Source organism: Pristiophorus japonicus, chromosome 12 (assembly GCF_044704955.1).
Source record: "Pristiophorus japonicus isolate sPriJap1 chromosome 12, sPriJap1.hap1, whole genome shotgun sequence".
NCBI lineage: Eukaryota > Metazoa > Chordata > Chondrichthyes > Pristiophoridae > Pristiophorus > Pristiophorus japonicus.
Window position 1 is genome coordinate 8,290,670 of NC_091988.1, and position 27,203 is coordinate 8,317,872.

At 46.2% G+C, this 27,203-nt stretch overlaps 1 protein-coding gene across 3 annotated transcripts in view; it reads left to right on the forward strand.

Annotated features, from left to right (window-relative positions):
• Nucleotides 1-27,203, forward strand: part of LOC139277132 (contactin-4-like) — a 1,961,053-nt gene that overhangs the window by 1,734,282 nt on the left and 199,568 nt on the right. For 2 of the 3 annotated variants that reach the window (XM_070895154.1, XM_070895155.1), the window contains exon 18: nt 6,040-6,274. The exons of the other annotated variant lie outside the window; for it this stretch is intronic. In XM_070895154.1, the coding sequence (XP_070751255.1) occupies nt 6,040-6,274 (235 nt within the window). The remainder of the gene's footprint in view (nt 1-6,039; nt 6,275-27,203) is intronic. 3 annotated transcript variants of the gene reach the window in all.

Genomic DNA, 27,203 nt, shown 5'->3' on the forward strand with positions numbered 1-27,203 from the left:
AGTTCATGGCTGAACATGCAAATTCAGTACCCCATTCCTGCTTTCTCGCCATACCCCTTGATCCTCTTAGTAGTAAGGACTACATCTAACTCCTTTTTGAATATATTTAGTGAATTGGCCTCAACAACTTTCTGTGGTAGAGAATTCCACAGGTTCACCACTCTCTGGGTGAAGAAGTTTCTCCTCAACTCGGTCCTAAATGCCTTACCCCTTATCCTTAGACTGTGACCCCTCGTTCTGGACTTCCCCAACATTGGGAACATTCTTCCTGCATCTAACCTGTCTAAACCCGTCAGAATTTTAAACGTTTCTATAAGGTCCCCTCTCATTTTTCTGAACTCCAGTGAATACAAGCCCAGTTGATTCAGTCTTTCTTGATAGGTCAGTCCCGCCATCCCGGGAATCAGTTTGGTGAACCTTCGCTGCACTCCCTCAATAACAAGAATGTCCTTCCTCAGGTTAGGAGACCAAAAGTGTACACAATACTCCAGGTGTGGCCTCACCAAGGCCCTGTACAACTGTAGCAACACCTCCATGCCCCTGTACTCAAATCCCCTCGCTATGAAGGCCAACATGCCATTTGCTTTCTTAACCGCCTGCTGTACCTGCAAGCCAACCTTCAATGACTGATGTACCATGACACCCAGATCTCGTTGCAACTCCCCTTTTCCTAATCTGTCACCATTCAGATAATAGTCTGTCTCTCTGTTTTTACCACCAAAGTGGACAACCTCACATTTATCCATATTATACTTCATCTGCCATGCATTTGCCCACTCACCTAACCTATCCAAGTCGCTATGCAGCCTCATAGCATCCTCCTCGCAGCTCACACTGTCACCTAACTTAGTGTCATCCGCAAATTTGGAGATACTACATTTAATCCCCTCGTCTAAATCATTAATATACATTGTAAACAGCTGGGGCCCCAGCACAGAACCTTGCGGTACCCCACTAGTCACTGCCTGCCATTCTGAAAAGTACCCATTTACTCCTACTCTTTGCTTCCTGTCTGACAACCATTTCTCAATCCATGTCAGCACACTAACCCCAATCCCATGTGCTTTAACTTTGCACATTAATCTCTTATGTGGAACCTTGTCGAAAGCCTTCTGAAAGTCCAAATATACCACATCAAATGGTTCTCCCTTGTCCACTCTACTGGAAACATCCTCAAAAAATTCCAGAAGATTTGTCAAACATGATTTCTCTTTCACAAATCCATGCTGACTTGGACCTATCATGTCACCTCTTTCCAAATGCGCTGCTATGACATCCTTAATAATTGATTCCATCATCTTACCCACTACCGATGTCAGGCTGACCGGTCTATAATTCCCTGTTTTCTCTCTCCCTCCTTTTTTAAAAAGTGGGGTTACATTGGCTACCCTCCACTCGATAGGAACTGATCCAGAGTCAATGGAATGTTGGAAAATGACTGTCAATGCATCCGCTATTTCCAAGGCCACCTCCTTAAATACTCTGGGATACAGTCCATCAGGCCCTGGAGATTTATCGGCCTTCAATTCCATCAATTTCCCCAACACAATTTCCCGACTAATAAGGATTTCCCTCAGTTCCTCCTCCTTACTAGACCCTCTGACCCTTCTTATATCCGGAATGTTGTTAGTGTCCTCCTTAGTGAATACCGAACCAAAGTACTTGTTCAATTGGTCCGCCATTTCTTTGTTCCCCGTTATGACTTCCCCTGATTTTGACTTCAGGGGACCTACGTTTGTCTTTACTAACCTTTTTCTCTTTACATATCGATAGAAACTTTTGCAATCCGTCTTAATGTTCCCTGCAAGCTTCTTCTCGTACTCCATTTTCCCTGCCCTAATCAAACCCTTTGTCCTCCTCTGCTGAGTTCTAAATTTCTCCCAGTCTCCGGGTTCGCTGCTATTTCTGGCCAATTTGTATGCCACTTCCTTGGCTTTAATACTATCCCTGATTTCCCTTGATAGCCACGGTTGAGCCACCTTCGCTTTTTTATTTTTATGCCAGACAGGAATGTACAATTGTTGTAGTTCATCCATGCGGTCTCTAAATGTCTGCCATTGCCCATTCACAATCAACCCCTCAAGTATCATTCGCCAATCAATCCTAGCCAATTCACGCCTCATACCTTCAAAGTTACCCTTCTTTAAGTTCTGGACCATGGTCTCTGAATTAACTGTTTCATTCTCCATCCTAATGCAGAATTCCACCATGTTATAGTCACTCTTCCCCAAGGGGCCTCGCACAACGAGATTGCTAATTAATCCTCTCTCATTACACAAGACACAGTCTAGGATGGCCTTCTCTCTAGTTGGTTCCTCGACATATTGGTCTAGAAATCCATCCCTTATGCACTCCAGGAAATCCTCTTCCACCGTATTGCTTCCAGTTTGGTTAGCTCAATCTATGTGCATATTAAAGTCACCCATTATAACTGCTGCACCCTTATTGCATGCACCCATAATTTCCTGTTTGATGCCCTCCCCAACATCACTACTACTGTTTGGAGGTCTGTATGCAACTCCCACTAATGTTTTTTGCCCTTTGGTGTTCTGCAGCTCTACCCATATAGATTCCACATCATTCAAGCTAATGTCAGTCCTAATTATTGTATTAATCTCCTCTTTAACCAGCAATGCTACCCCACCTCCTTTTCCTTTTATTCTATCCTTCCTGAATGTTGAATACCCCTGGATGTTGAGTTCCCAGCCCTGATCATCCTGGAGCCACGTCTCCGTAATCCCAATCACATCATATTTGTTAACATCTATTTGCACAGTTAATTCATCCACCTTATTACGGATACTCCTTGCATTAAGACACAAAGCCTTCAGGCTTGTTTTTTTAACACCCTTTGTCCTTTTAGAATTTTGTTGTACAGTGGCCCTTTTTGTTCTTTGCCTTGGGTTTCTCTGCCCTCCACTTTTTCTCATCTCCTTTCTGTTTTTTGCTTTTATCTCCTTTTTGTTTCCCTCTGTCTCCCTCCATTGGTTCCCATTCCCCTACCATATTAGTTTAACTCCTCCCCAACAGTACTAGCAAACAATCCCCCTAGGACATTGGTTCCGGTCCTGCCCAGGTGCAGACCGTCCGGTTTGTACTGGTCCCACCTCCCCCAGAACCGGTTCCAATGCCCCAGGAATTTGAATCCTTCCCTGCTGCACCACTGCTCAAGCCACGTATTCATCTGCGCTATCCTGCGATTCCTACTCTGACTAGCACGTGGTACTGGTAGCAATCCCGAGATTACTACTTTTGAGGTCCTACTTTTTAATTTAGCTCCTAGCTCCTTAAATTCGTTTCGTAGGACCTCATCCCTTTTTTTACCTATGTCGTTGGTACCAATATGCACCACGACAACTGGCTGTTCTCCCTCCTTTTTTAGAATGTCCTGCACCCGCTCCGAGACATCCTTGACCCTTGCACCAGGGAGGCAACATACTATCCTGGAGTCTCGGTTGCGGCCGCAGAAACGCCTATCTATTCCCCTAACAATCGAATCCCCAATCACTATCGCTCTCCCACTCTTTTTCCTGCCCTCCTGTGCAACAGAGCCAGCCATGGTGCCATGAACTTGGCTGCTGCTGCCCTCCCCTGATGAGTCATCTCCCTCAACAGTACTCAAAGCAGTGTATCTGTTTTGCAGGGGGATGACCACAGGGGACCCTTGCACTACCTTCTTTGCACTGCTCTTCCTGCTGGTCTTCCATTCCCTTTCTGGCTGTGGACCCTTCTCTTGTGGTATGACCAACTCGCTACACGTGCTACTCACGTCATTCTCAGCATCGTGGATGCTCCAGAGTGAATCCACCCTCAGCTCCAACTCTGCAATGCGGACCATCAGGAGCTGGAGGTAGATACACTTCCTGCACACGTAGCCGTCAGGGACACTGGAGCCATTCCTAAGTTCCCACATGGTACAGGAGGAGCATAACACGCGACCGAGCTCTTCTGCCATGACTTAACCTTTAGATAGGCAACAATAATGTTAAAGTTTACTCACTGTTAAAGAAAAGAAAGAAAAACTACTCACCAATCACCAGCCAATCAATTAACCCCTTTGGCTATGACGTCACCTTTCTGTTTCTTTTTTGCCTTCTCCCTGTAGCTGCACAAGCCTCTCGCCTCACCAACCCCGGACTCGCGCTGCTCCAACTGCCAACAAAAAGTTCAATTTCAGCCAGGACTTGATGTATCTCTCAGAGCACAGACCTGATGTAGGAACTCATGAACAACCTGCGATTTCACTGTAAAAATAATACATTTCACCTCTCCGTGCTGTAAATATTCTGGGAGAAGCCCTTTAAATTGAAAATCATCACTATGTTTGCACAGTAATGATCAAAAGGAAGACAAACCCAAACATCCTGGGTCTGTTTTCTCCTCAGTACAGTGCAAGCAAATTGTACGCAACACAAACTTGATTATAGGATTTGCTTCATTTACCTACAGCAAAAAAGCATGGCCCTGATACACATTCATGCATGGAGGAGTTATACATATGTTTATGCCCCCAAATTGTGTGCCTGCAGCTCCGAAACAGAAAGTTAGATACAGAATATCTGTCGCATTGATCCTAAACTGTAAATGCAAATGATCTTTCCTAATTATTTCAAATGCCGTCTGGATTATAACTAGGTATAATGAATTCAGTTTTAAATTACACGCAGTTAAATATTAAGAGGTATCCTACTGAAAATTGAAGTGCAACATACCTTGACATAATGCTTCAGCGATTATAATAATGTCCAAGGTGCAGAAAGCACACTTAACCTTTAAATCCTGGTCTGAGACTATATATTCTCTGTGGATTTTCTCATCTCTGCAGACCTGCTAATATTCAAATAGCATATTGTGTGGTTGCGACCATGACTATTTAAATGCAAGATAACTAAATTTGTCTCCGATCACTGAAAGCTCCAAAGAACACAGGTAATATAACAGGACTGCATCATTCCATCATCATTGAATATAGGTGCATCAATTATGGTAAGCGTTAAAGTGCACTGTCGAAAAAATGATTTAGCTTATAACCCTTATCTAGACTCTTCAAAGTTTCAAGACGCATTTTTTATTGCTGTAGTCAATTATATAAACTTAAAACAAAATTAAGTATTTTCACTCTCCCCTGTTTTTTGGTTCTCCCTGATTATTTCAGGATCGTGAGTTACTCAGTACAATAACATTTGAATAATGTAAAGTCATCAGAAGAATTATCAGGAATACTTTTAAAGCTGTTTCTCACTCTCGCATGGTGATTTGGCTGAAAGTGGTGAAAAAGGTTAAGCTGCAGATCTGCAAAGCTTTTTGAAAGCGTTCTAATACCTTGCTCTTGTATTGATCTGCTTGCTGGTTCCAAAATGGTGCACGATCATTGTGGAGCCCCATACAATAAGCTTGATCAATACATGGCAGATTGGGAGGAAATGAGCAATTTTGTGCCTCTGGAAAATTTGAGTCTCGAGTCAGATAATTGAAATTCGGTGGTTGTTAATCATGCATTTTGTTACCTCGCCCAATTTCTTTCACTTTGTTCTCTTCCATATGAAGCACCTTGTGATGTTTACATAAGAACATAAGAAATAGGAGCAGGAGTAGGCCATACAGCCCCTCGAGCCTGCTCTTCCATTCAATAAGATCATGGCTGATCCGATCATGGACTCAGGTCTACTTCCCTGCCCACTCCCCATAACCCCTTATCCCCTTATCGGTTAAGAAACTGTTCATCTCTGTCTTAAATTTATTCAATGACCCAGATTCCACAGCTCTCTGAGGCAGCGTATTCTACAGATTTACAACCCTCTGAGAAGAAGAAATTCCTCCCCATCTCAGTTATTCTAAGATCATGCCCTCTAGTTCGAGTCTCCCCCATCAGTGGAAACATCCTCTCTGCATCCACCTTGTCAAGCCCCCTCATAATCTTATACCTTTCGATAAGATCACCTCTCATTCTTTATGTTTCATTATCGTAAAGGTGCAATACAAATCTAGGTTGTTGCTCTTTCTTTGTGGTAATTTTTTCATGTTTGTTTTCACTTTCAGCCTGTGCCTGAAGAGTTACAAAATGGTGAAGGCTTTGGGTATGTTGTAGCTTTTCGACCCCTTGGAACAACAAGTTGGATGAAGGCAGCAGTAACCTCAGCAGACTCAGCAAGATATGTGTTCCGAAATGAAAGTGTGCCACCATTCTCTCCCTACGAAGTAAAAGTCGGAGTCTACAATAACAAAGGCGAAGGCCCATACAGCTCAGTGATCACCGTATATTCAGCCGAGGAGGGTAAGCAAAGAAACTGCTGCTCACTTATCTGATGAAGTCACTAATTATCGTCTCTTAGCTTTCAGTCCGCCTGCCATACCATATCATTCCATTACATCATCCCGCATCATCATCATAGGCAGTCCGTCATCATCATAGGCAGTCCCTCGAAGCGAGGATGACTTGCTTCCACACCAAAAAGGGATGAGTTCACAGGTGTTTCAATGATGGACCTAATATTCCAGATCCCGAATTACATCCTGAAGGGTGGAAGGTGCCTGTGCGTGGATTTTTTTAACGTGTGGTGGCCGTTGCACACCAGGCACCACACGGGGCTCGACAGAGCTAGGTCTTGGTCCAGTGGCAAGGGTTAACCAGGATGACTGGAGACCAGCTCTGCTGCATGGACCTAGTGCACACACATATCGCAGTGTGGGCTGGGCCCGTGCTGCCCCTGGGTCCCTGGCCCCGAATTTGTGCCTCTCCCGGGCCCCGATCACATCGCTCCATAGTCTCTCGCCACTCCTTCGCCCCGACCTCGCCGCTCCTGCTGTACCTGCCCACGCTCCAATCAGCGACCTGGACCTTGATGACGTCACTCTTTGCTGCCGTTGCCCTCCTGCACCAGCTCGTGCTGTGTGTTGTAGTGGCCTCCACGCTGCTCCCAGGCCGCTGCATCTTTTATGGCTCCGACCTGCCGCTGATGGTCTCTCACAGGTCGGGGCCTCCACCCTGTTCCTGAGCTGCATCCGCTTTTGTATCATGTGAGAGTGGCCTGGTTGCATGGCTCCTGGAATTCTCAGTCACTGGGGAGTATCTGGCTCCAGTTGAGATCTGAATCTATAAAAATAAAAAACACAATACAGCAAATCCGAAACAAAAAGAGAAACATAAGAACATAAGAAATAGGAGCAGGAGTAGGCCATACGGCCCCTTGAGCCTGCTCCGCCATTTAATACGATCATGAATGATCCGATCATGGACTCAGCTCCACTCCCACGCCCGCTCCCCATAACTCCTTAATCCTTTTCGGTTAAGAAATTGTCTATCTCTGTCTTAAATTTATTCAATGTCCCGGCTTCCACAGCTCTCTGAGGCAGCGAATTCCACAGATTTACAACCCTCTGAGAAGCAATTCCTCCTCATCTCTGTTTTAAATGGGCGGCCCCTTATTCTAAGATCATGTCCCCTAGTTCTAGTCTCCCCCACCAATGGAAACATCCTCTCTGCATCCACCTTGTCAAGCCCCTGCATAATTTTACACGTTTTGATAAGATCACCTCTCATTCTTCTGAATTCCAATGAGTAGAGGCCCAACCTACTCAACCTTTCCTCATAAGTCAACCCCCTCATCCCCGGGATCAACCGAGTGAACCTTCTCTGAACTGCCTCCAAAGCAAGTATATCCTTTCTTAAATATGGAAACCAAAACTGCACGCAGTACTCCAGGTGTGGCCTCACCAATACCCTGTATAACTGTAGCAAAACTTCCCTGCTTTTATACTCCATCTCCTGTAAGAAACACACAGCATCCATGGAGAAAACAGTCAACATTTTGAGCTCTTTTACCCTTCTTCAGAGCTGCAAAGAAGAGCAAGGGCCCGAAAGGTCAAGTGTTCTCTACACAGATGCTGACTGATCTGCTGTGTCTTTCAGGCATTTTTATGGTTTTTGTTTAAGATCAGAAACCGTGTGAAGAATTAGAATCACAAACCTGGCTACTGCTATTCAGCTGCCTCGCTGCTTCGCCCCGACAAGAATTGAACCCTCCGTATTGTGACGGAGAGAAGAAACGAGAAGAGACACCTTTTTCATCGGAAGAAGAAGCGAGTCAGCCAGTGAAATCGGAAATTGTGTTCCGCATGGAACTGCATCCATTGAGGCTGCATAACAAACATCATGGGGGAGGTGCGGTGAATGAGGGTACGGGGCCCAGAAGAGCCGAGGGCCCAGGGGCAGCACAGGGCCCAGCCCACACTGTGCGATATGTGTGCACACTCGGTCCGTGCAGCAGAGCTGGTCTCCAGTCATCCTGGTTAACCCTTGCTACTGGACCAAGACCTAGCTCTGTCAAACCCGTGTGGTGGCTGGTGTGCAACGGTCACCCCACGTTAAAAAAATCCACGCAAAGGCATCTTCCACCCCCTCAATTGGAGTTCAGGACTGGAATATTAGGTCCTTCATTGAAACATCTGTGAACTCTCGTGGAAGCAAGTCATCCTCGTTCGAGGGACCATCCATGATGATGGTGATGTCATGGTACTCTAATATTCTGTGGCAATTTAGCCCAGCCAATATTTTGTTTATCGATATATTTTCAATAAATACTAACTTCATTCTGGGAAGAGAGAACAACTGGACCAGCAGTACATCAAAATGTTGGAATAATTTTGTGCGTCACTGATTCAATTACATTTTTGCAAAGCAATGATAAGTTTTGACAGTGATGCAATTTCATGTCACAATATTGGACAAGAAATTAAGTAAGGCTATCAAAATAAGGCTAGCCACAAAAAAGAAATTTTGATATGCAGTATTTAGAATTGGTAAGGATAAACTCAGACTGATTTCCAGCTTCAGGAATTGCGTCATTGAATCCATATATGGATATTGCATCAGCTCGCGCTGCTCCCTGAATGGCATGACTCCATGCTGTTCCCGGGCCGCCACACCTGTGGTAGCCCTGGGAGCAGCATGGAGGCCACTCCAGGGAGCAGTGCAAGCTGGTGCAGGAGGGCGAATGCAGCGAAGAGTGAGGTCATCAAAGTCCAGGGCGGTGATTGGAGCGTGGGCTGCTACAGCAGGAGCGGCGAGGTCGGGGCGAAGGAGCGGCGAAAGACTGTAGAGCAACGTGATTGGGGCCCGGGGGAGGCGTGGGTTCAGGACCAGTGGCCCAGGGGCTCAGGGGCTCAGGGGCAGCACGGGCCCAGCCCACACTGTGCGATATGTGAGCGCGCACTAGGTCCGTGCAGCAGAGCAGGTCTCCAGTCGTCCTGGTTAACCCTTGCCACTGGACCAAGACCTAGCTCTGTCAAGCCCGTGTGGTGGCTGGTGTACAACGGTCAACACGCACGTTTAAAAAATCCACCCACAGGCATCTTTCATCCTTCAGGATGTAATTCTGGATCCGGAATATTAGGTCCTTCATCGAAACACCTGTGAACTCATCCTATTTAGGCGTGGAAGCAAGTCATCCTCGTTTCGCGGGACCGCCTATGATGATGATGGATGTGGATATTGTACGCAGATTGGTCATATTAGTCTAACTGCTTTGACCTGAGGCTGAGGCACATTAAATTTGAGATTAGATGCTACTTAGCAAAATTACATCAAGTTTAGCAGGTTAAATTAAAACAGGGCTTTAAAATGAAGGTTATTGTGTTCCTAACACAGATGAGACTGCACACAGGGAGGTTAAAGTAACAGTGACCTCAGTCTTTATTAAGACACTCCAGAGTGAGGAACAGGCCTTATATACAGTGCTCCCAAAGGATGCTGCGATCCCTTGGGACTTCAGGGGATGCGCTCCCTGGTGGCGGAACATGGGAGTGCATGCTTTACAGATACACAACATCACTCCCCCCAGAAGTCAAAGTGAAAACTATTTACAAGGTGAGGCGGTCGGGAGCTTTTCTTTCCCTGGCGGACCGCCTCGGTACAAATGTCTGTTCTGATGTGTTGGCTGTGCCCTCGCTGGGCTGGAGTGTTGTTGGACCTGCAGGGTTGCTAGGTGAGCCTGGCCTTGCTGGGCTGTTGGGCGTGATGAGTTTGATTTTCTGGTCCGGCGTGGTGTCGTTGATCCTTTGGGTGTGTGTTGTGGGCTCGAAAAAGGTGGTGTCTGCTGTGGGTTGTTCAGGGCAGTCTGTGAACCGCAGCCTCGTTTGGTCCAGGTGCTTTCTGCAAATTTGTCCATTGTCTAGTTTGACGACAAACATCCTACTCCCTTCTTTAGCTATCACCGTGCCCGCGATCCACTTGGGACCATGTCCATAGTTTAGCACATACACAGGGTCATTCAGATCAATTTCCCGTGACACAGTGGCGCGACCATCATTTACATTTTGTTGCTGCCGCCTGCTCTCTACCTGATCATGCAGGTTGGGGTGAACCAGCGAGAGTCTGGTTTGAAGTGTCCTTTTCATGAATAGCTCAGCCGGGGGCACCCCTGTGAGCGAGTGGGGTCTCGTGCAGTAGCTGAGCAGTACTCAGGACCGGCGGGTTTGGAGTGAGCCTTCTCTGACTCGTTTAAGGCTCTGCTTGATGGTTTGTACTGCCCACTCTGCCTGCCCATTGGAGGCTGGTTTAAACGGGGCCGAGGTGACATGTTTGATCCCATTGCGGGTCATGAATTCTTTAAATTCGGCACTGGTGAAACATGGCCCGTTGTCACTGGCCAGTATGTCAGGCAGGCCGTGGGTGGCAAACATGGCCCTCAGGCTTTCAATGGTGGCGGTGACGGTGCTTCCCGACATTATTTCACATTCAATCCATTTTGAAAAAGCATCCACCACCACCAGGAACATTTTACCGAAAAACAGGCCCATATAGTCGACATGGATCCTCGACCATGGTCTGGAGGGCCAGGACCACAAACTTAGTGGTGCCTCTTTGGGCGTGTTGCTCAACTGAGCACACACGCTGCATTGCCATACACAGGACTCTAAGCCAGAGTCGATACCAGGCCACCACACGTGGGATCTGGCTATCGCTTTCATCATTACTATACCCAGGTGTGTGCTGTGGAGATCCGAGATAAACGTCTCCCTGCCCTTTTTGGGTAGCACTACGTGGTTACCCCACAACAGGCAGTCTGACTGAGTGGACAGCTCGTCCTTTCGCCGCTGGAACGGCTTGATTAGCTCTTACAACAGGGATGCTGGCCCAGCTCCCATGCAGTACACAGTTTTTTTTACTAGGGAGAGCAGAGGATCTTAGCTGGTCCAAATCCTAATCTGGTGGGCCGTGATAGGTGATTTATCATTTTCAAATGCTTCCATGACCATCAACAAGTCTGCGGGCTGCGCCACCATCAACAAGTTTGCAGGCTGCGCCATTTCCACCCCCGTGGTGGGCAATGGTAGCCAACTGAAATCATCCGCACAGTTCTCGGTGCCTGGACTATGGCGGAAAGTATAGTTATACGCTGATAGCGCGAGTGCCCACCTTTGTATGCGGGCTGAGGCATTAGTATTTATCCCCTTGTTTTCAGCGAACAGGGATATGAGGGGCTTGTAATCGGTTTCCAGCTCAAATTTGAGGCCAAATAGGTACTGATGCATTTTCTTAACCCTGAACACACACGCTAATGCCTCTTTCTCAATTATGCTGTTGGCTCTCTCGGCCTTAGACAAGCTCCTGGAAGCATAGGCGACAGGCTGCAACTTCCTCGCAACGTTAGCTTGTTGTAATACACACCCGACTCCGTACAACGACGCATCATATGCTAGCACAAGTCTTTTACACGGGTTATACAATACAAGCAGCTTGTTGGAGCATAAAATGTTTCTGGCTTTCTCAATAGCAATTAATTGTTTTTTTCCCCATACCCAGTTCTCACCTTTACGCAATAACACATGTAGGGGCTCTAAGAGGGTGCTTAACCCCGGTATAAAGTTACCAGAATAGTTGAGGAGTCCGGGGGTATCCGCAGCTCCGTGACGTTCTGTGGTCTGGGCGCATTCTTGATAGCCTCTGTCTTGGTGTCTGTGGGCCGAATGCCATCTGCCGCGATCTTTCTCCCCAAAAATTCCACTTCTGCTGCCATGAAGACGCATTTCGACCTCTTCAGTCGCAGCCCTACGCGATCCAGTCGCTGGAGGACCTCCTCCAGGTTTTGTAGGTGCTCGACGGTGTCCCGACCCGTGACCAATATGTTGTCCTGAAAGACCACCATGCGTGGTACCGACTTGAGTTGGCTCTCCATGTTTCTCGAGAAGATCGCTGCAGCCGACCGAATTCCAAACGGGCATCTGTTGTAGATGAACAGTCCCTTGTGCATGTTGATGCAGGTGAGGCCCTTCGAAGACTCCTCCAGCTCCTGCATCATGTAGGCCGAAGTCAGGTCGAGCTTGGTGAACATCTTGCCTCCTGCCAGTGTCGCAAATAGGTTGTCTGCCTTCGGTAGCGGGTATTGGTCCTGTAGTGAGGAACGATTAATAGTTACTTTATAATTGCCGCAAATCCTGACCGTGCCATCACTTTTGAGTACTGGAACAATCGGGTTGGCCCATTCGCTGAATTCCACTGGGGAGATGATGCCCTCGCATTGCAGCCTGTCCACCTCGATTTCCAATCTCTCCCTCATCATGCTCGCGCCTTGTGGTGAATGGGTCATGTCTCTGGGACCAACTGGATCCGCACCTTCGCCCCAGAAAAGTTTCCAATGCCTGGCTCAAAAAGGGAAGGAAATTTGTTCAGAACCTGGGTACATGAGGCCTCATCGACATGTGATAGCGCTCGGATGTCATCCAGTTACAGCAGATTTTGCCCAGCTAACTCCTTCCAAGCAGTGCGGGGCCATCACCTGGGACAATCCAGAGTGGCAGTTTGTGCACCGTGCCCTTGTTGGTGACATTGGCCATGGCGCTGCCCAGGACAGCGATGAGCTCTTTGGTGTACATTCTCAGTTTCGTGTGGATGGGGCTCAGGGCTGGTCTGAGTACCTTGTTGCACCACAGTCTCTCAAACATCTTTTTACTCATGATGGATTGGCTCGCGCCAGTGTCCAGTTCCATGGCTAGCTATAGGTGGAAATTTCGTCGCAAATGTGTGCAAGCTCATTGGAGGCGCCCCATTGTTCCACAGCTCTTGCAAACATACCATTTGAAGCGGCAGAATAGGCTGAATGGAAGCCTCCACAATGCCAACAAGGTGTGAATTGCCTTGCTTTCATCCTTTGTTGCGGACTCTGAGTCATCTGGGTCACCTGAGGCCTGCTGGCAGTTGAAGACTCGTGGTTTCTGTCCTGTACATTTCTGCTCGCAAACACAGTTCCAGTTAATTTATGAACATTGCGAGCACTTGTGTGCTGAGAGATTTGTTTGGTGTTATCACTGGTGGACATAAACGCCTGTGCTAACGCAATGGTCTTACTGAGGGTCGGTGTCTCTACAGTCAAAGGTTTTCATAGGATGGTCTCGTGGCCAATGCCCAGTACAAAAAAGTCTCTGAACATTTGCTCCAGGTAGCCATCAAACTCACATTGTCCTGCAAGTCGCCTTAGCTCGGCGACGTAGCTCGCCACTTCCTGACCTTCAGATCGCTGGCACGTGTAGAACCGATACCTTGCCATCAGCGCGCTCTCCCTCGGGTTAAGATGCTCCTGAACCAGTGTACACAGCTCCTCATACGACTTATCTGTGGGTTTCACTGGAGCCAGAAGATTCTTCATGAGGCTGTAGGTCGGTGCCCCGCAGACCGTGAGGAGGACCGCTCTCCTTTTTGGAGTGCTTCCTTCTCCGTCCAGCTCGTTGGCTACAAAGTACTGGTCTAGCCGTTCGACATAGGCTTCCCAGTCCTCATCCTCCGAGAACTTCTCCAGGATGCCCACTATTTGCTGCATCTTTGCGTTGGATTCGTATTCTCGTCGCCAGTTATTGTGTTCCTAACACAGATGAGACTGCACACAGGGAGGTTAAAGTAACAGTGACCTCAGTCTTTATTAAGACACTCCAGAGTGAGGAACAGACCTTAGGGATGGTTCATATACAGTGCTCCCAAGGGATGCTGGGATCCCTTGGGACTTCAGGGGATGCGCTCCCTGGTGGTGGAACATGGGAGTGCATGCTTTACAGATACACAACAATGGTGGCATTGCAGTAAATCCTAACGCTGCTATTCATTTTGTCAATGTTAATTTTTTTCAAACTTTTAAAGTACTAAGTTAAGTTTAAATTTGACACAAAATGGTGCAGGAACAGTGAAAAGAATAGAAGCATCAGCTGTAAATATGTCAGAAAAGCAGCAATTATCCAGTCAATGGACTCATGTCTGTGTTCATATCCAATTCTCAGCATTGATTTGATGAGGCATTTTGATATATAGCAGGTCATTGACAAGGGCACAGAATGAATAAATACATATTCCTTAAGTTGGTTTCGCTGAAGAAATTCTGGAATTCACACACACTAAAGCAACAATGTACAGAGTGTACTAAGAAGCAACTGACATTAATGTTGTGATTTGCCCTTCAATGCAGTTACTTATCGTTAATTACATGATGTATCATCCTCATCATAGGCAGTCCCTCGGAATCGAGGAAGACTTGCTTCCACTCTAAAATGAGTCCTTAGGTGGCTGAACAGTCCAATGGAAGAGCCACAGTCCCTGTCACAGGTGGGACAGATAGTCGTTGAGGGAAGGGGTGGGTGGGACAGGTTTGCCGCACGCTCTTTCCGCTGCCTGCACTTGATTTCTGCATGCTCTCAGCGATGAGACTCGATGTGCTCAGCGCCCTCCCGAATGCATTTCCTCCACTCAGGGTGGTCTTTGGCCAGGGACGCCCAGGTGTCGGTCAGGATTGATGCGTTCATAACAAAGGATGAAACTGAGTACTGTGTACAATGAGTAAGTGTGACCTTAGCCCCTTTAATAAGACTCCAGATAGCAGATACCTCGTGGGTGGCCTGCTTATATACCGTGCTCCCACGGGATGCTGGGATCCCTTGGGACTCCAACAGGTAGGCCCTCGGGTGATAGTGTACTTCAGGTTGCAAGGGGTTACATATATAACAGGGATGTTGCACTTTATCAGGGAGGCTTTGAGGGTGTCCCTGTAACGTTTCCTCTGCCCATCTTTGGCTCGTTTGCCGTGAAGGAGTTCCGAGTTGAGCCAAAGGTGGGCAGAGGAAAGGTTACAGGGACACCCTCAAAGCCTCCCTGAAAAACTGCAACACCCCTGTTATGTTTGGGAGTCTCGTGTCTGGCATGCGGACGATGTGGCCTGCCCAGCGGAGCTGATCAAGTGTGGTCAGTGCTTCAATGCTGGGGATGTTGGCCTGGTCGAGGACGCAAATGTTGGTGCGTCTGTCCTCCCAGGGGATTTGTAGGATCTTGCAGAGACAACGTTGGTGGTATTTCTCCAGTGACCTGAGTTATCTACTGTCCATGGTCCATGTCTCTAAGCCATGCAGGAGGGCGGGTTTTACTACAGCCCTGTAGACCATGAGCTTGGTGGCAATTTTGAGGGCCTGGTTTTCAAACATTCTTTTCCTCAGGTGATCGAAGTCTGCACTGGCGCACTGGAGGCTAATTACATGGTGCAGCACAATTCCAAGTACATTTTTGCTATTTGATATCATGGGGGAAAAATTCAGGGGGTGCCATCAACTGACTTTTCGCCCGACGTCACTGCCAACTCCTGTGAAATTGCGCGGGAGTTTAGCGGCAGCACTAATCAATAGTGCCCGGGCCACTGCGAAGGCAATGATAACGTCATCACATACGCAGTGACCCATTTTCGCACCGGAGCGAAAATTCGGTGCCGCCTCGTGAAGCTGCCAAGGGCAATGCCCACAACAACGTCACTGGGCACGTACCGGGCTGTGGGCTGCACGCGAGGTGAAAATTGAATGGGGAGGTCCGGTGGTGAAAAATAAAAAAATGGCCGACTTACCGGTCGTGACCTTCTTCGATGCAGATCGCGGGGTCCGTGCCGCGATGTCGCTCCGCTGGTGGTGTGGCAAATTGCCCCTTCTCCCCCCGGCAGAGGCGGCAGCTTGGCCCTCCCCTTTAAGGTAAGGGGAGGGCCCTGTCTCCCGCCAGCGCTATGCATCCCTCCGTTTAGCACGGGAAAATTCACGTCCCTTTGCGTCCCGGTCCTGGCCTCGACAGCAACTGCAGCGCGAGGTTTTGCGCTGCTGTTCCTGTCGGGGCAGCGGTCAGCGAATTATAGCTCGTGACACTGGACTTCTGTACCTGGCCTAGGAAGACCCACCTCCCGGCTATTGCCACCCTGTGCCGAATTTTCTGCCGCATGACTCTAAAACAAAAGATATCGTGAAGAAGCATACGCTCACTTCCTTTTAGGATCTTCAGAATGGAATCCTGTAGTTCAGTCTGCAATAATAGCCTAATGCAATCATACAATGTCCACGTTTTTTAATCATCATCTCTTTTCTGGTGCTGTGAACAGGGTTTTATCCATCTTCCAGCAGAGTGTTAACTCTAACTGTATTGGAGACTTGCCTCAAGTTGATTATATTTAAATAATTAGTGAATTTGGCCTTCAGCACTAGTGCAAAATGGACAACAGCGAATCAGTAGCCTGCTTTACATCCCATCCAATCAGGCTGCTGATTGTAGTTTTACGTAACCGCTGAAGACCAATTTCACCACGACTATGTCCATGCAAATATCATCAATTGTGAATTGCAGGGAAAAACTGTCAGTCAGAGATAAAAAGTATAATATTTGCACCGAAAGCCCTACCAGGCTTTAGAAAGACTTGGTCAATCAATCTCAGTGTATAGCTTCTGCAGACTGGCCTCCACGGAGATTTGATACAGGTGTTTAGCATTAGCATTCAGCACCTCGAGTCTCATCGCCGAGAGCGTGCAGAAATCAAGCACAGGCAGCGGAAAGAGCGCAGGGCAAACCAGTCCCACCCACCCTTTCCCTCAATGACTGTCTGTCCTACCTGTGACAGTTGTCATGTATGTAACCTTCATGTAACTGTCACCTTCATATAACAACACTGTACACTGTATACACCTAAGAAATGCACACCTTGACCACAGGGGGTGAACTTGTGGGAGACACTCCTCACCTGGTCACCCAGGTATATAAAGGGAGGTCCCACACAGGGTCATCACTTCTTGGTCCTGTGAATCAAGGTTCAGGTCATAGAGTGACCTTGTCTGCAGAATGTGCCTCATGTGAATTTATAGTATTGTGTAAGGACATTACAACAGGGACTGTGGTTCTCATATTGGACTGCTCAGCCACCTAAGAACTCACTTTTAAGAGTGGAAGTAAGTCCTCCTTGATTCCGAGGGACTGCCTATGATGAGCATTATGAAGAGATGGGACAGAGTGTATAGAAACAAACTGTTTCCAGTGGTTTAGATGTCTAGAAGAAAGGGACATAAAGATAAGATTAAATATAAAATATTTAGGACTTGAATTTGTGATTGAAGCAGAGATCATGTCAACATTTAAAAATAGAACAGCTGGGTGGTTGAAGGAAAAAGGGATAATGGGATATAGGAAGAAAGTGGGCTAATGATATTAGGTTCTGATATAAAGACCAATGTGGACTGGTTGTGACAAATTATCTTTTCTCGCGTTCTAATTTCTACGCAGGAATTTGACAGCACTGTACACACACGGTTGCACCATGACATGTGCGATTGCATAAAAGGGGTAATAGCGAGGTGAAAACCCATTTTACATTTGATAAAAATCGGGAGAGATGTAAAACAGGCTGCGACTCGTTATCACTCGTTTCAAACTCCTGCCGTAGTCAAGATCTATCCACCTTGCTCTGACGGCCTGTAACCGTAAACTGTATCACATAACGTGAAATGTTTGCTGTTATATATGCAGACTATAGATATACTCTCTGTGTAGTCACTGTATAGTTGCATAAGATGGAGACTTGTTACTTGATGTATTATCAATAAGGTTTACACTGTGTATATACTATGCTGGCACCACTAGAGGGTGCAACTGGTGGAGACCGGGGTTTCCTGCCCCTGTGGCAGAGGCTGTCCACCAGAGAGCACTGCGGTGGGAGACCTGAGGGTCACCTGCATAGGTATGCAGGGCCCAGTATAAAAGGCTGCGCACAATGCTTGTGCCTCACTCTGGAGTTACGAATAAAGGACCAAGGTCACTACAGTTTGAGTACAACACATTGCCTCGTGGAGTCATTCATAAGTGCATTACAGACATAACATTTGCTAGAGCAATTGATTAAGTGTGTGGCTTGAATGAGGGCACTGAGGAAGAATAATTGCCATTGCCACCATCATGCTGTGCATTAAAAAATGTTGTTGTCTTATTAAGTGAAATAATTAGTAAGAATTTAATTTGTCTTGTTGCACTAGATTTTTGAAAATGTTAAGTGACATTCCCTCCAGACCTACCTGGTATTTTCTTCATTTGCTGGTTGATTAAATTGTAAGAAACAAAGAATAAAAATTGCAGCTCTTTAACAATATTGTGAATAATTGATAATATACCACAACATGTGCTGCAGAAATAGCTTTGTGCAGCCATATGTCATCACTCTCTTTACATAAGAAATAGGAGCAGGAGTCGGCCATTTGGCCCCTCGAGCCTGATCCACCATTCAATAAGATCATGGCTGATCTGATCCTGGCCTCAACTCCACTTCCCTGCTCGCTCCCCATAACCCTTCACTCCCTTACCGTTCAAAAATCTGTCTATCTCCACCTTTAATAGAGTCAATGACCCAGCCTCCACAGCTCTGTGGGGCAGAGAATTCCAAAGATTCACGACCCTCTAGGAGAAGGAATTCCTCCCCATTAGTGGTGTGGGCAGGTCAGAGACATGAAAACAAAAGACCAATTTTTCCCTACTAACAGTTGCTGCTGTTCCTTTATCAATAAGGAGGGGCTTTGGAGCTGTCGCTGTGAGGAACCCCATATTGCGAGTGGTGCAGTGAAGGTTCTGTGCCACTGATTCAGTTTTCTGGAAAAACTCAAAACATTAAAAGGTCAGAAACTTACATTAGTCTCTTGAAGATATTTCTGCCTTTTCAACCAGATGAGTTAGCATTTAATGAAATGCGTATTTCTGAGGGAATGACCCTAGGTAACTCTTAACATGCAGCATGTGTAAGCACAGCGGAAGTTAATGTACATTTGCACTTAAATATTTAAATGTCAATTCTGCCCTTAGAGTCTCAAGAAAATGCACAAATTATTTGTAGTATCTCCCTAGGGACCAACATTTTAATCCAGCTCTATAGGAATGAGTGAAAAATTCATCACTGGTGACTATTAATGGTCAGAAATGAAATTAAATCCAATTCTTTATCTAGTCTTAATATGAGTTCAAAATGAAAACAGAGGATGTTTCCACTGATAGAGGAAACTCAAACTCGAGGGCATCATCTTAGAATAAGGGGCCGCCCATTTAAAATTGAGATGAGAAGGAATTTTTGGGTCATTGAATAAATTTAAGACAGAGATAGACAGTTTCTTAACCGGTAACGGATTAAGGAGTTATGGGGAGCGGGCAGGGAAGTGGACCTGAGTCCATGATCGGATCAGCCATGATTGTTTTAAATGGCAGAGCAGGCTCGAGGGGCCATATGGCCTACTCCTGGTCCTATTTCTTATGTTCTCAGTTTAGTCATCTCAGCTCTGCAGAATCGTGACTCAATATGAAATTCAGTACAACGTCATTTCAGTTGTTTGAGTTTGAGACCAGAATTCCATGAGAGTGACTTCAAACCAGTGGCAGGTCTTCATAGTTTGATCAAAATCCAAAATTCTCTGGGAGCCATAAAAATGTGAACTGTTCATTTATGATGAATTTGCTGCTTGTTAACTCCTTTCATTTTATGAATGCTAAATAGAGTTACATTTAAAATGCTGGTTGGAAAGCTGATAGCATGTAAATCTTTGCATTGAGGGTTCCATTCATCATCATCATCATCATCATCATCATCATCATCATCATAGGCAGTCCCTCGGAATCGAGGAAGACTTGCTTCCACTCTTAAAATGAGTCCTTAGGTGGCTGAACAGTTCAATACAAGAGCCACAGTCCCTGTCACAGGTGAGACAGATAGTCGTTGAGGGAAGGGATGGGTGGGACAGGTTTGCCGCACGCTCTTTCCGCTGCCTGCGCTTGATTTCTGCATGCTCTCGGCGATGAGACTCAAGGTGGTCAGCACCCTCCCGGATGCACTTCCTCCACTTAGGGCGATCTTTGGCCAGGGACTCCCAGGTGTTGGTGGGGATGTTGCACTTTATCAGGGAGGCCTTGAGGGTGTCCCTGTAACGTTTCCTCTGCCCACCTTTGGCTCGCTTGCCGTGAAGGAGTTCCGAGTAGAGCGCTTGCTTTGGGAGTCTCGTGCCTGGCATGCGAACAATGTGGCCTGCCCAGCGGAGCGGATCAAGTGTGGTCAGTGCTTCAATGTTCTGTATGAGCACACCCTACTCATTAAGCCGAGTTCCGATAGCTGGAACTATCTCTTTGATGTTTTGACCACATCTGTAGCATGACCACAATAAAGTTTACATGTAACATTTATTAACATTTAATGCCACAAGTGGGATAAACTATGTTAAAACAAAAAATTAACAATACATTTTTATTGATACAATGTAGCATTGCTACCATTGATTCTGAGGGAGATTAAGGGAATGGAAATTTGCATATGGCAAATCTATATGCAGAATTTGAAAAATGTTGTAATGTTAATTCCAGAGATATCAACCGATGAATATACTTAGAAAAACAGGGATTAATTTAAAAGTAAAGTTTGGATACACTTAGAAAAACAAAGATTACTTTCAAAGTAAAAGTTGTGTTTTAATTTAGAATATAGTAACTGCATTTGTGTCAAGTACCCATTTTGCATGCGTTATTTAAGTCCATCAGTTTACAAAATTTTCAATTATATTTGTCAATCAATGAATGTTTCCGAGACCAACATTTATCATCCCAAATTTATACCTTATGTTATCATCAGAATAACCTCAGTCATGAACCTAAATAGTCAAATTATCTCCCTTATTCATTATTGAAAGGAGTACAATACCACTCTGTGCAGTTAATACGAAATCACTTTTCAGGGAATTTGCCATAAAAACCAGCTAGTCTAACCTGGAGGGAGATAACAGGAAACTCATATGGCATATTAGGAAGTATTAAAGTTCTATTGCGCTTTTAGTAATTTCCACTAAAAATATATTTTTAATATATGTGTAATGTTTAAATCTGCATGCATGGTTTATAAATAGAATGCAAATTTTGAAACATTTGAATTTTCACTTTTCCATCCATGAGGAAGAACTGCATAATCACTCATTATGTCACTCGTAAGTTTATCAGGGTTTATTAATCATAGAGTAAATCATGTACATATTGTTCAACCTTGTGCAATCTCTACTAACCATCTTAGCACTGACAGAGAATTGCTTATATTTCCTTTATCTGATTATGGAACTGAATCAATGTTGTCCAAGTGACAGGTAGCAGATTTGGATAGATGCCTATACAAGAAAAATAATAGCATGCTGATGGCCTTGATTGAAATTTACAACCTATTGATGTTGAAAGACAGTTGGAAATGTAGGTGTTAAGGTGCCTGATCTATTTTTTTTGCAAGGCTAAACTGGTGTTTCTCGCTTCTATGCTATAACAAGACGTTGGTCAAATCAATGGTTTTCATCGAATTAACAGTATGGTGCATCTGGAAAATAATTCAAAATATTGCACTTGCAAAATTAAAGTAGACATGCTTCAAAATTCTCTTCGATATTGGGTCAGCTGCAAAATTCAAATTTGCCATTTAACCGGTGTTAACTGTCCTCAGCCTTTAAAATGTATTAACTTCGAAGCATTTTCACACATTCTGTAGAGAATAATGAATTATTGATCTCACCATTTCCTTTGCACCATCATTGAGCTACATCACAGAACCAAAGTGCAAGCAGCTGAGAATGGCAGGACTATTCATTGTCTTTTCCAATTTGATTACATTACTGCACAATTTTGCTAAATTAAATGGCACTAATGTAACTAAGTGTTATAATCTAGAATTCTAGATCATCCGGTGGTGTCACTGTGACTTGCAGTATGGGGATTTGCCATGTTTCGTAGTAATAAGGGGCCCGAAATTGATGGCCTTCCCGCCCAGTGCCGTCCACATTCCTCTCGAAGTTGCGCCCGGTGGCACTTTCCATTTGGGCTGGAGCGGGTGAGAGGGAGAGCTGCCAGGAACCGTCAGCGGAGGGCCGAGTGACGCAACTGAGCTCCCGCCCGCCGCGATGCCATATTGACGTGGGCGGGAGTCAGCACCAGAACGGGGAAGGACCGCTGGCTGGAGGCTGGCCTGCCCCCGACGGTGAGTATGAAGAGCTGAAAAAAAAAAAGGTTCATAAACATTTTTAAAATTATTTCTTTACAGCGACTTACCTGGATGGGGGTCCCCTGAAGGTGTTCCGATGTTTTTTTAATGCTATTCCTTTTCAGGTGTTCGACCCTCCGTGGGCCCCAACTCCATCCTCGGCGGCACTTGGGCGGCAAACACCTCTGCCGCCGAGAATGGGAGCTCCCGCCGGCTGCCGCCCAGATTGGCGGCGTAAGTCCCTCTTTTGCCACCCACCGATCTTTTAAGGACCTTTTTGACCCACAGTACTGTCAGGTACCTCGGTGGCACTCGGGCAGGCAGGGGCCTTCACCAAATTCAGCCCAATGGAATTGTATTCTCTAAGAAAGTACAAGCCCCTTTATAATGATTACTGAATGCAATGATGGCTGTAATGATTTTAATTTATTCTTGTCACCTTTGTTACAATTTGAGGGGTGTTGTACTGTTAGTTCTGTGTTGCTAAGCAAGTGAATCATTATCCTATTAAAATAACCAGAGCAAAAAGTGGTGTAAATGTATTATTATTGCTGTAATGCTTTGCTGCTGTGGATTAGCATAATTGAACTATAAGGGTGGTGATCTTTCACAGCCATTACACTGGTGATTTTCAGTGCAGTGTTCCTAAAGATACAATATAAAGGTGTATTCCAGGTGCTGTGCTGTTGTAATTATTAGCATAAATGAGACCCAAGAATTAGTCCTGCATCACTTTCACATTTCAAATTGCTGCAAGGTTATTGCCCATGGCCTGTATTTTTCTGCTTCTGCACACACCATATCACAATTTTCCTGTCAATTAAAATTAAATAGGTGGAGGGAGTACATCACAGGCTGACGAGCTCACAAGTGGAAAAAAAACCGCGTGTTTAACTTGTTTGTTAAAATGTTCATTGAAAAGCTAGGCAGCATTTTGTACAACTGGTCAATCACCACCAGGTGAAAAATTATTGCCAGCTCCATGAGTTCTCCTCAGCTGGTTGGACGCTGTGAGTGCGAACTTTACTCACACGGTGCGGTGCGGTATATCACCAGATTCACGGCGTTTTAGACAGTTGATGTGCAGAAAGACTACAAACATTCAAACTGCCAGAACACCCATTGGAGGCAGTTTAGAGAAGGTTCACGAGGCTGATTCCTGAGATGAAGGGGTTGTCAAATGAAGAAAGGTTGAGCAGATTGGGCCTATACTCATTGGAGTTTAGAAGAATGAGAGGTGATCTGATTGAAACAGATAAGATCCTAAGGGGGCTCGACAGGGTAGATGCAGAGAGGATGTTTCCCCCCGTGGGGGAATCAAGAACTAGGGGGCATAGTTTCAGAATAAGGGGTCACCCATTTAAAACAGAAATGAGGAGGTATTTCTTCTCTCAGAGGGTCATGAATCTTTGGAATTCTCTCCCCAGAGAGCTGTGGAGGCTGGGCATTGAATATATTTAAGGCGGAGATAGACAGATTTTTGAATGAGAAGAGAGTCAAGGGTAATGGGGAGTGGGCGGGGAAGTGGAGTTGAGGCCAAGATCAGATCAGCCATGATCTTATTGAATGGCGGAGCAGGCTCGAGGGGCCAAATGGCCAATTCCTGCTCCTATTTCTTATGTTATATTCTTATAATACTGATGAGGACTTGCACAATATTTGTTGATGTTTACAGGCAGGATTTTAAACAAGTACAATAACACTGCCACTACAGGTACATGCATATGGATTCAAATGCACATATCCTGCTATTTTCTGTCTTCCAACTATCAGTGAGATCTTTACTGGTTAAAAAAACTAATGAGATAGTCACCCGTTTCCAATCAGCATCAGCTCAAGGTACAAATTTGCAGAGTTCACTCTGTACAGCTGAAGGATATCCTGTACAGTAAATAGAGCAGCACTAGTACCATCAAAGGCAGCATGACTACCCTTGATAGAGGCTTTTGCTCAGTATATCTGACCTCTGGGTTCTTCCAAAAGCAAATCATCAGCGACCATCCACAGCATATGAGGTCACATCCGCTACTCTGTGTTTGGCCATCGACTAGCTGAATTTGCAAGCCTCTCTTACAGGATTGTACTGTTTTTTTTTTCATGTTTTCCCTCACCCAAATGGATACTCATGTGGGAGTTTAGGCTGTGAGCATCAACAGGTCACTCACTTGTGGAAAGTATCAGCCAAGCCTGATTCTATTCCTCAGCTGACCTCCACGCACATGCACTTGGACGAGTGGTTGCTGGATAGTGATCAGAGGCACAGACCTGGACCAGTTTCCCTCTCTCTAATCCAGGATGCTTTGGGTCAGTGCAGCACCCCGACTCCTGCCTCGCCATAATCAGTGACCAGCTCACACAACGAGGATCGAAACCTGAACCTTCCCGGCCTGTTTGCTTTTATGCTCACTCTCTTAACCAGCTGACCTGTTGGAGAAGCCCCAAGAAGACTATTAGAGTAAGTAGAAGACAGCCTTAACATTGTTGTTAGTCATGAGGATCAAAATCATTCTACATTTAAAGTAATGCAGGACTCTGAGATAATCTCACACGTACACTGTACCCGCCAACACAATTCACGTACATTTTTGGTGCTACCAACCTCAGCAGTGGCAGCAAAAGATTTAATATTTAGACAGTATAAGTGTGGCCTAGTTAAATAAAGGCAGCGGAAGCACAAGTGTACACATCATCATAGGCAGTCCCTCGGAATCGAGGAAGACTTGCTTCCACTCTTGAAGTGAGTCCTTAGGTGGCCGAACAGTCCGATATGAGAGCCACAGTCCCTGTCACAGGTGGGACAGATAGTCGTTGAGGGAAGGGGTGGGTGGGACAGGTTTGCCGCATGCTCTTTCCGCTGCCTGCGCTTGATTTCTGTATGCTCTCGGCGATGAGACTCGAGGTGCTCAGCGCCCTCCCGGATGCACTTCCTCCACTTGGGGCAGTCTTTGGCCAGGGACTCCCAGGTGTCAGTGGGAATGTTGCACTTTATCAGGGAGGCTTTGAGGGTGTCCCTGTAACGTTTCCTCTGCCCACCTTTGGCTCGTTTGCCGTGAAGGAGTTCCGAGTAGAGCGCTTGCTTTGGGAGTCTCGTGTCTGGCATGTGAACAATGTGGCCTGCCCAGCGGAGCTGATCAAGTGTGGTCAGTGCTTCAATGCTGGGGATGTTAGCCTGATCGAGGATGCATCTGTCCTCCCAGGGGATTTGTAGGATCTTGCGGAGATATCGTTGGTGATATTTCTCCAGCAACTTGGGAGCCTCATGTCTGGCATGCGGAGAAGTGTACTACCATACTTGGAGCGAGTACCTGTGTAAAGTCCTGTCCCCTCAGTACAGATTCACACGAGGCATGTAGTGAAGTCAAGGTCACTCTGGACCTGCACCTTTATTTCACAGCTCTGGAATGCTGCACTTGCCTGAGACCTGTCCTTATATACCTGTCTCTTGCAAGTGCACCCCTGGTGGTAAGGTATGCTGGTGGTTGCAAGTCATATCTTATTGCAGTCATGTATAGCACGTTAGGATACAGTTATATATAATAATGTAAGATACATGACATCACCCTCCCCCAATAAGGTCTTATTGTCTTTATAGGTTCAGTCTCTCAGGTGGTCTACGCTTCCGCGTGGAGCGTCTGAGTTGTGGTTCACTTGTTTGCCTTGGTGTCTGTTTTTCTTTGGGTGTGGTTGCTGGTATCTCGCCTGGGCTGTCTGTTCGATTGGTGTGATTGTTGTTAACTCGCCTGGGCTGTCTGTTGGGATTGCCCTTTCCTCAGGTTGTTCCCTCTGTCTGTCCACCAGGTGTGGTGCGAGTTCCACATTGTAGTCTGCCTCTGGTTCCGCAGTGTTGTTGGTAAATTTGCTTTTGACTTGGTCTACATGCCTCCGGCAGGTTTTGCCATTGTCCATTTGTACTACCAGTAGCCTGTTTCCTTCCTTGCCGTTACTGTCCCTGCAAGCCATTTTGGACCCCTGCCATAGTTTAGTACAAACACTTTGACCCTATCACATTCCATCTCCCCCTCGAATTTCTGTCATGGTACTCAGTCAGCTTACGGCGCTTTGCCTCAACGATTTCGTGCATATCTGGGAGGATTAATGAGAGCCTTGTTTTTAAAGTCCTTTTCATCAACAGTTGTGCGGGGGGGATCCCAGTCAGTGAGTGCGGAAGAGATCTGTATGCCAGCAGCAGTCGCGACAGGCGACCCTGCAGCGTGGGACCTTGGATTTTAAGCATGCCTTGCTTAATGATTCGCACTGCTCTCTCCGCCTGGCTGTTGGAGGCCGGCTTGAATGATGCCGTCTTGACGTGATTTATGCCATGGTCAATTATAAAGTCTTGGAATTCTGCGCTGGTGAAGCATGGACCATTGTCACTGACCAATATGTCAGGGATTCCGTGCGTTGCAAACATGGTTGCGAGGCTCTCCACAGTGGTGGAGGTTGTGCTCGAGTTTAAAATGGTGCATTCGATCCACTTTGAAAATGCATCTACAACTACGAGGAACATTTTGCCCATGAATGGGCCCACATAGTCTACGTGCACCCGCGACCACGGTTTGGTAGGCTAGGGCCAGGGGCTCAGGGAAGCCTCCCTGGGGGCATTGCTGAGTTGGGCACAAATGGTGCACCTTCGGACGCAGAGCTCCAAGTCCGCGTCAATACTAGGCCACCAGATGTGGGATCTGGCTATGGCCTTCATGAGAACGATCCCCAGGTGCTCGCGGTGGAGCTCCCGGACAAATGCCTCTCTGCCTCGCAGAGGCATGACTACTCGGTTGCCCCACATCAGGCAGTCTGCTTGTAGTGATAGTTCATGCATGCGCCTGTGAAAGGGTTTTAATTCCTCGGGGCAGGCATTGCGAGCCTCTGCCCAGTCACCGGTTAGGACACATCTTTTTACTA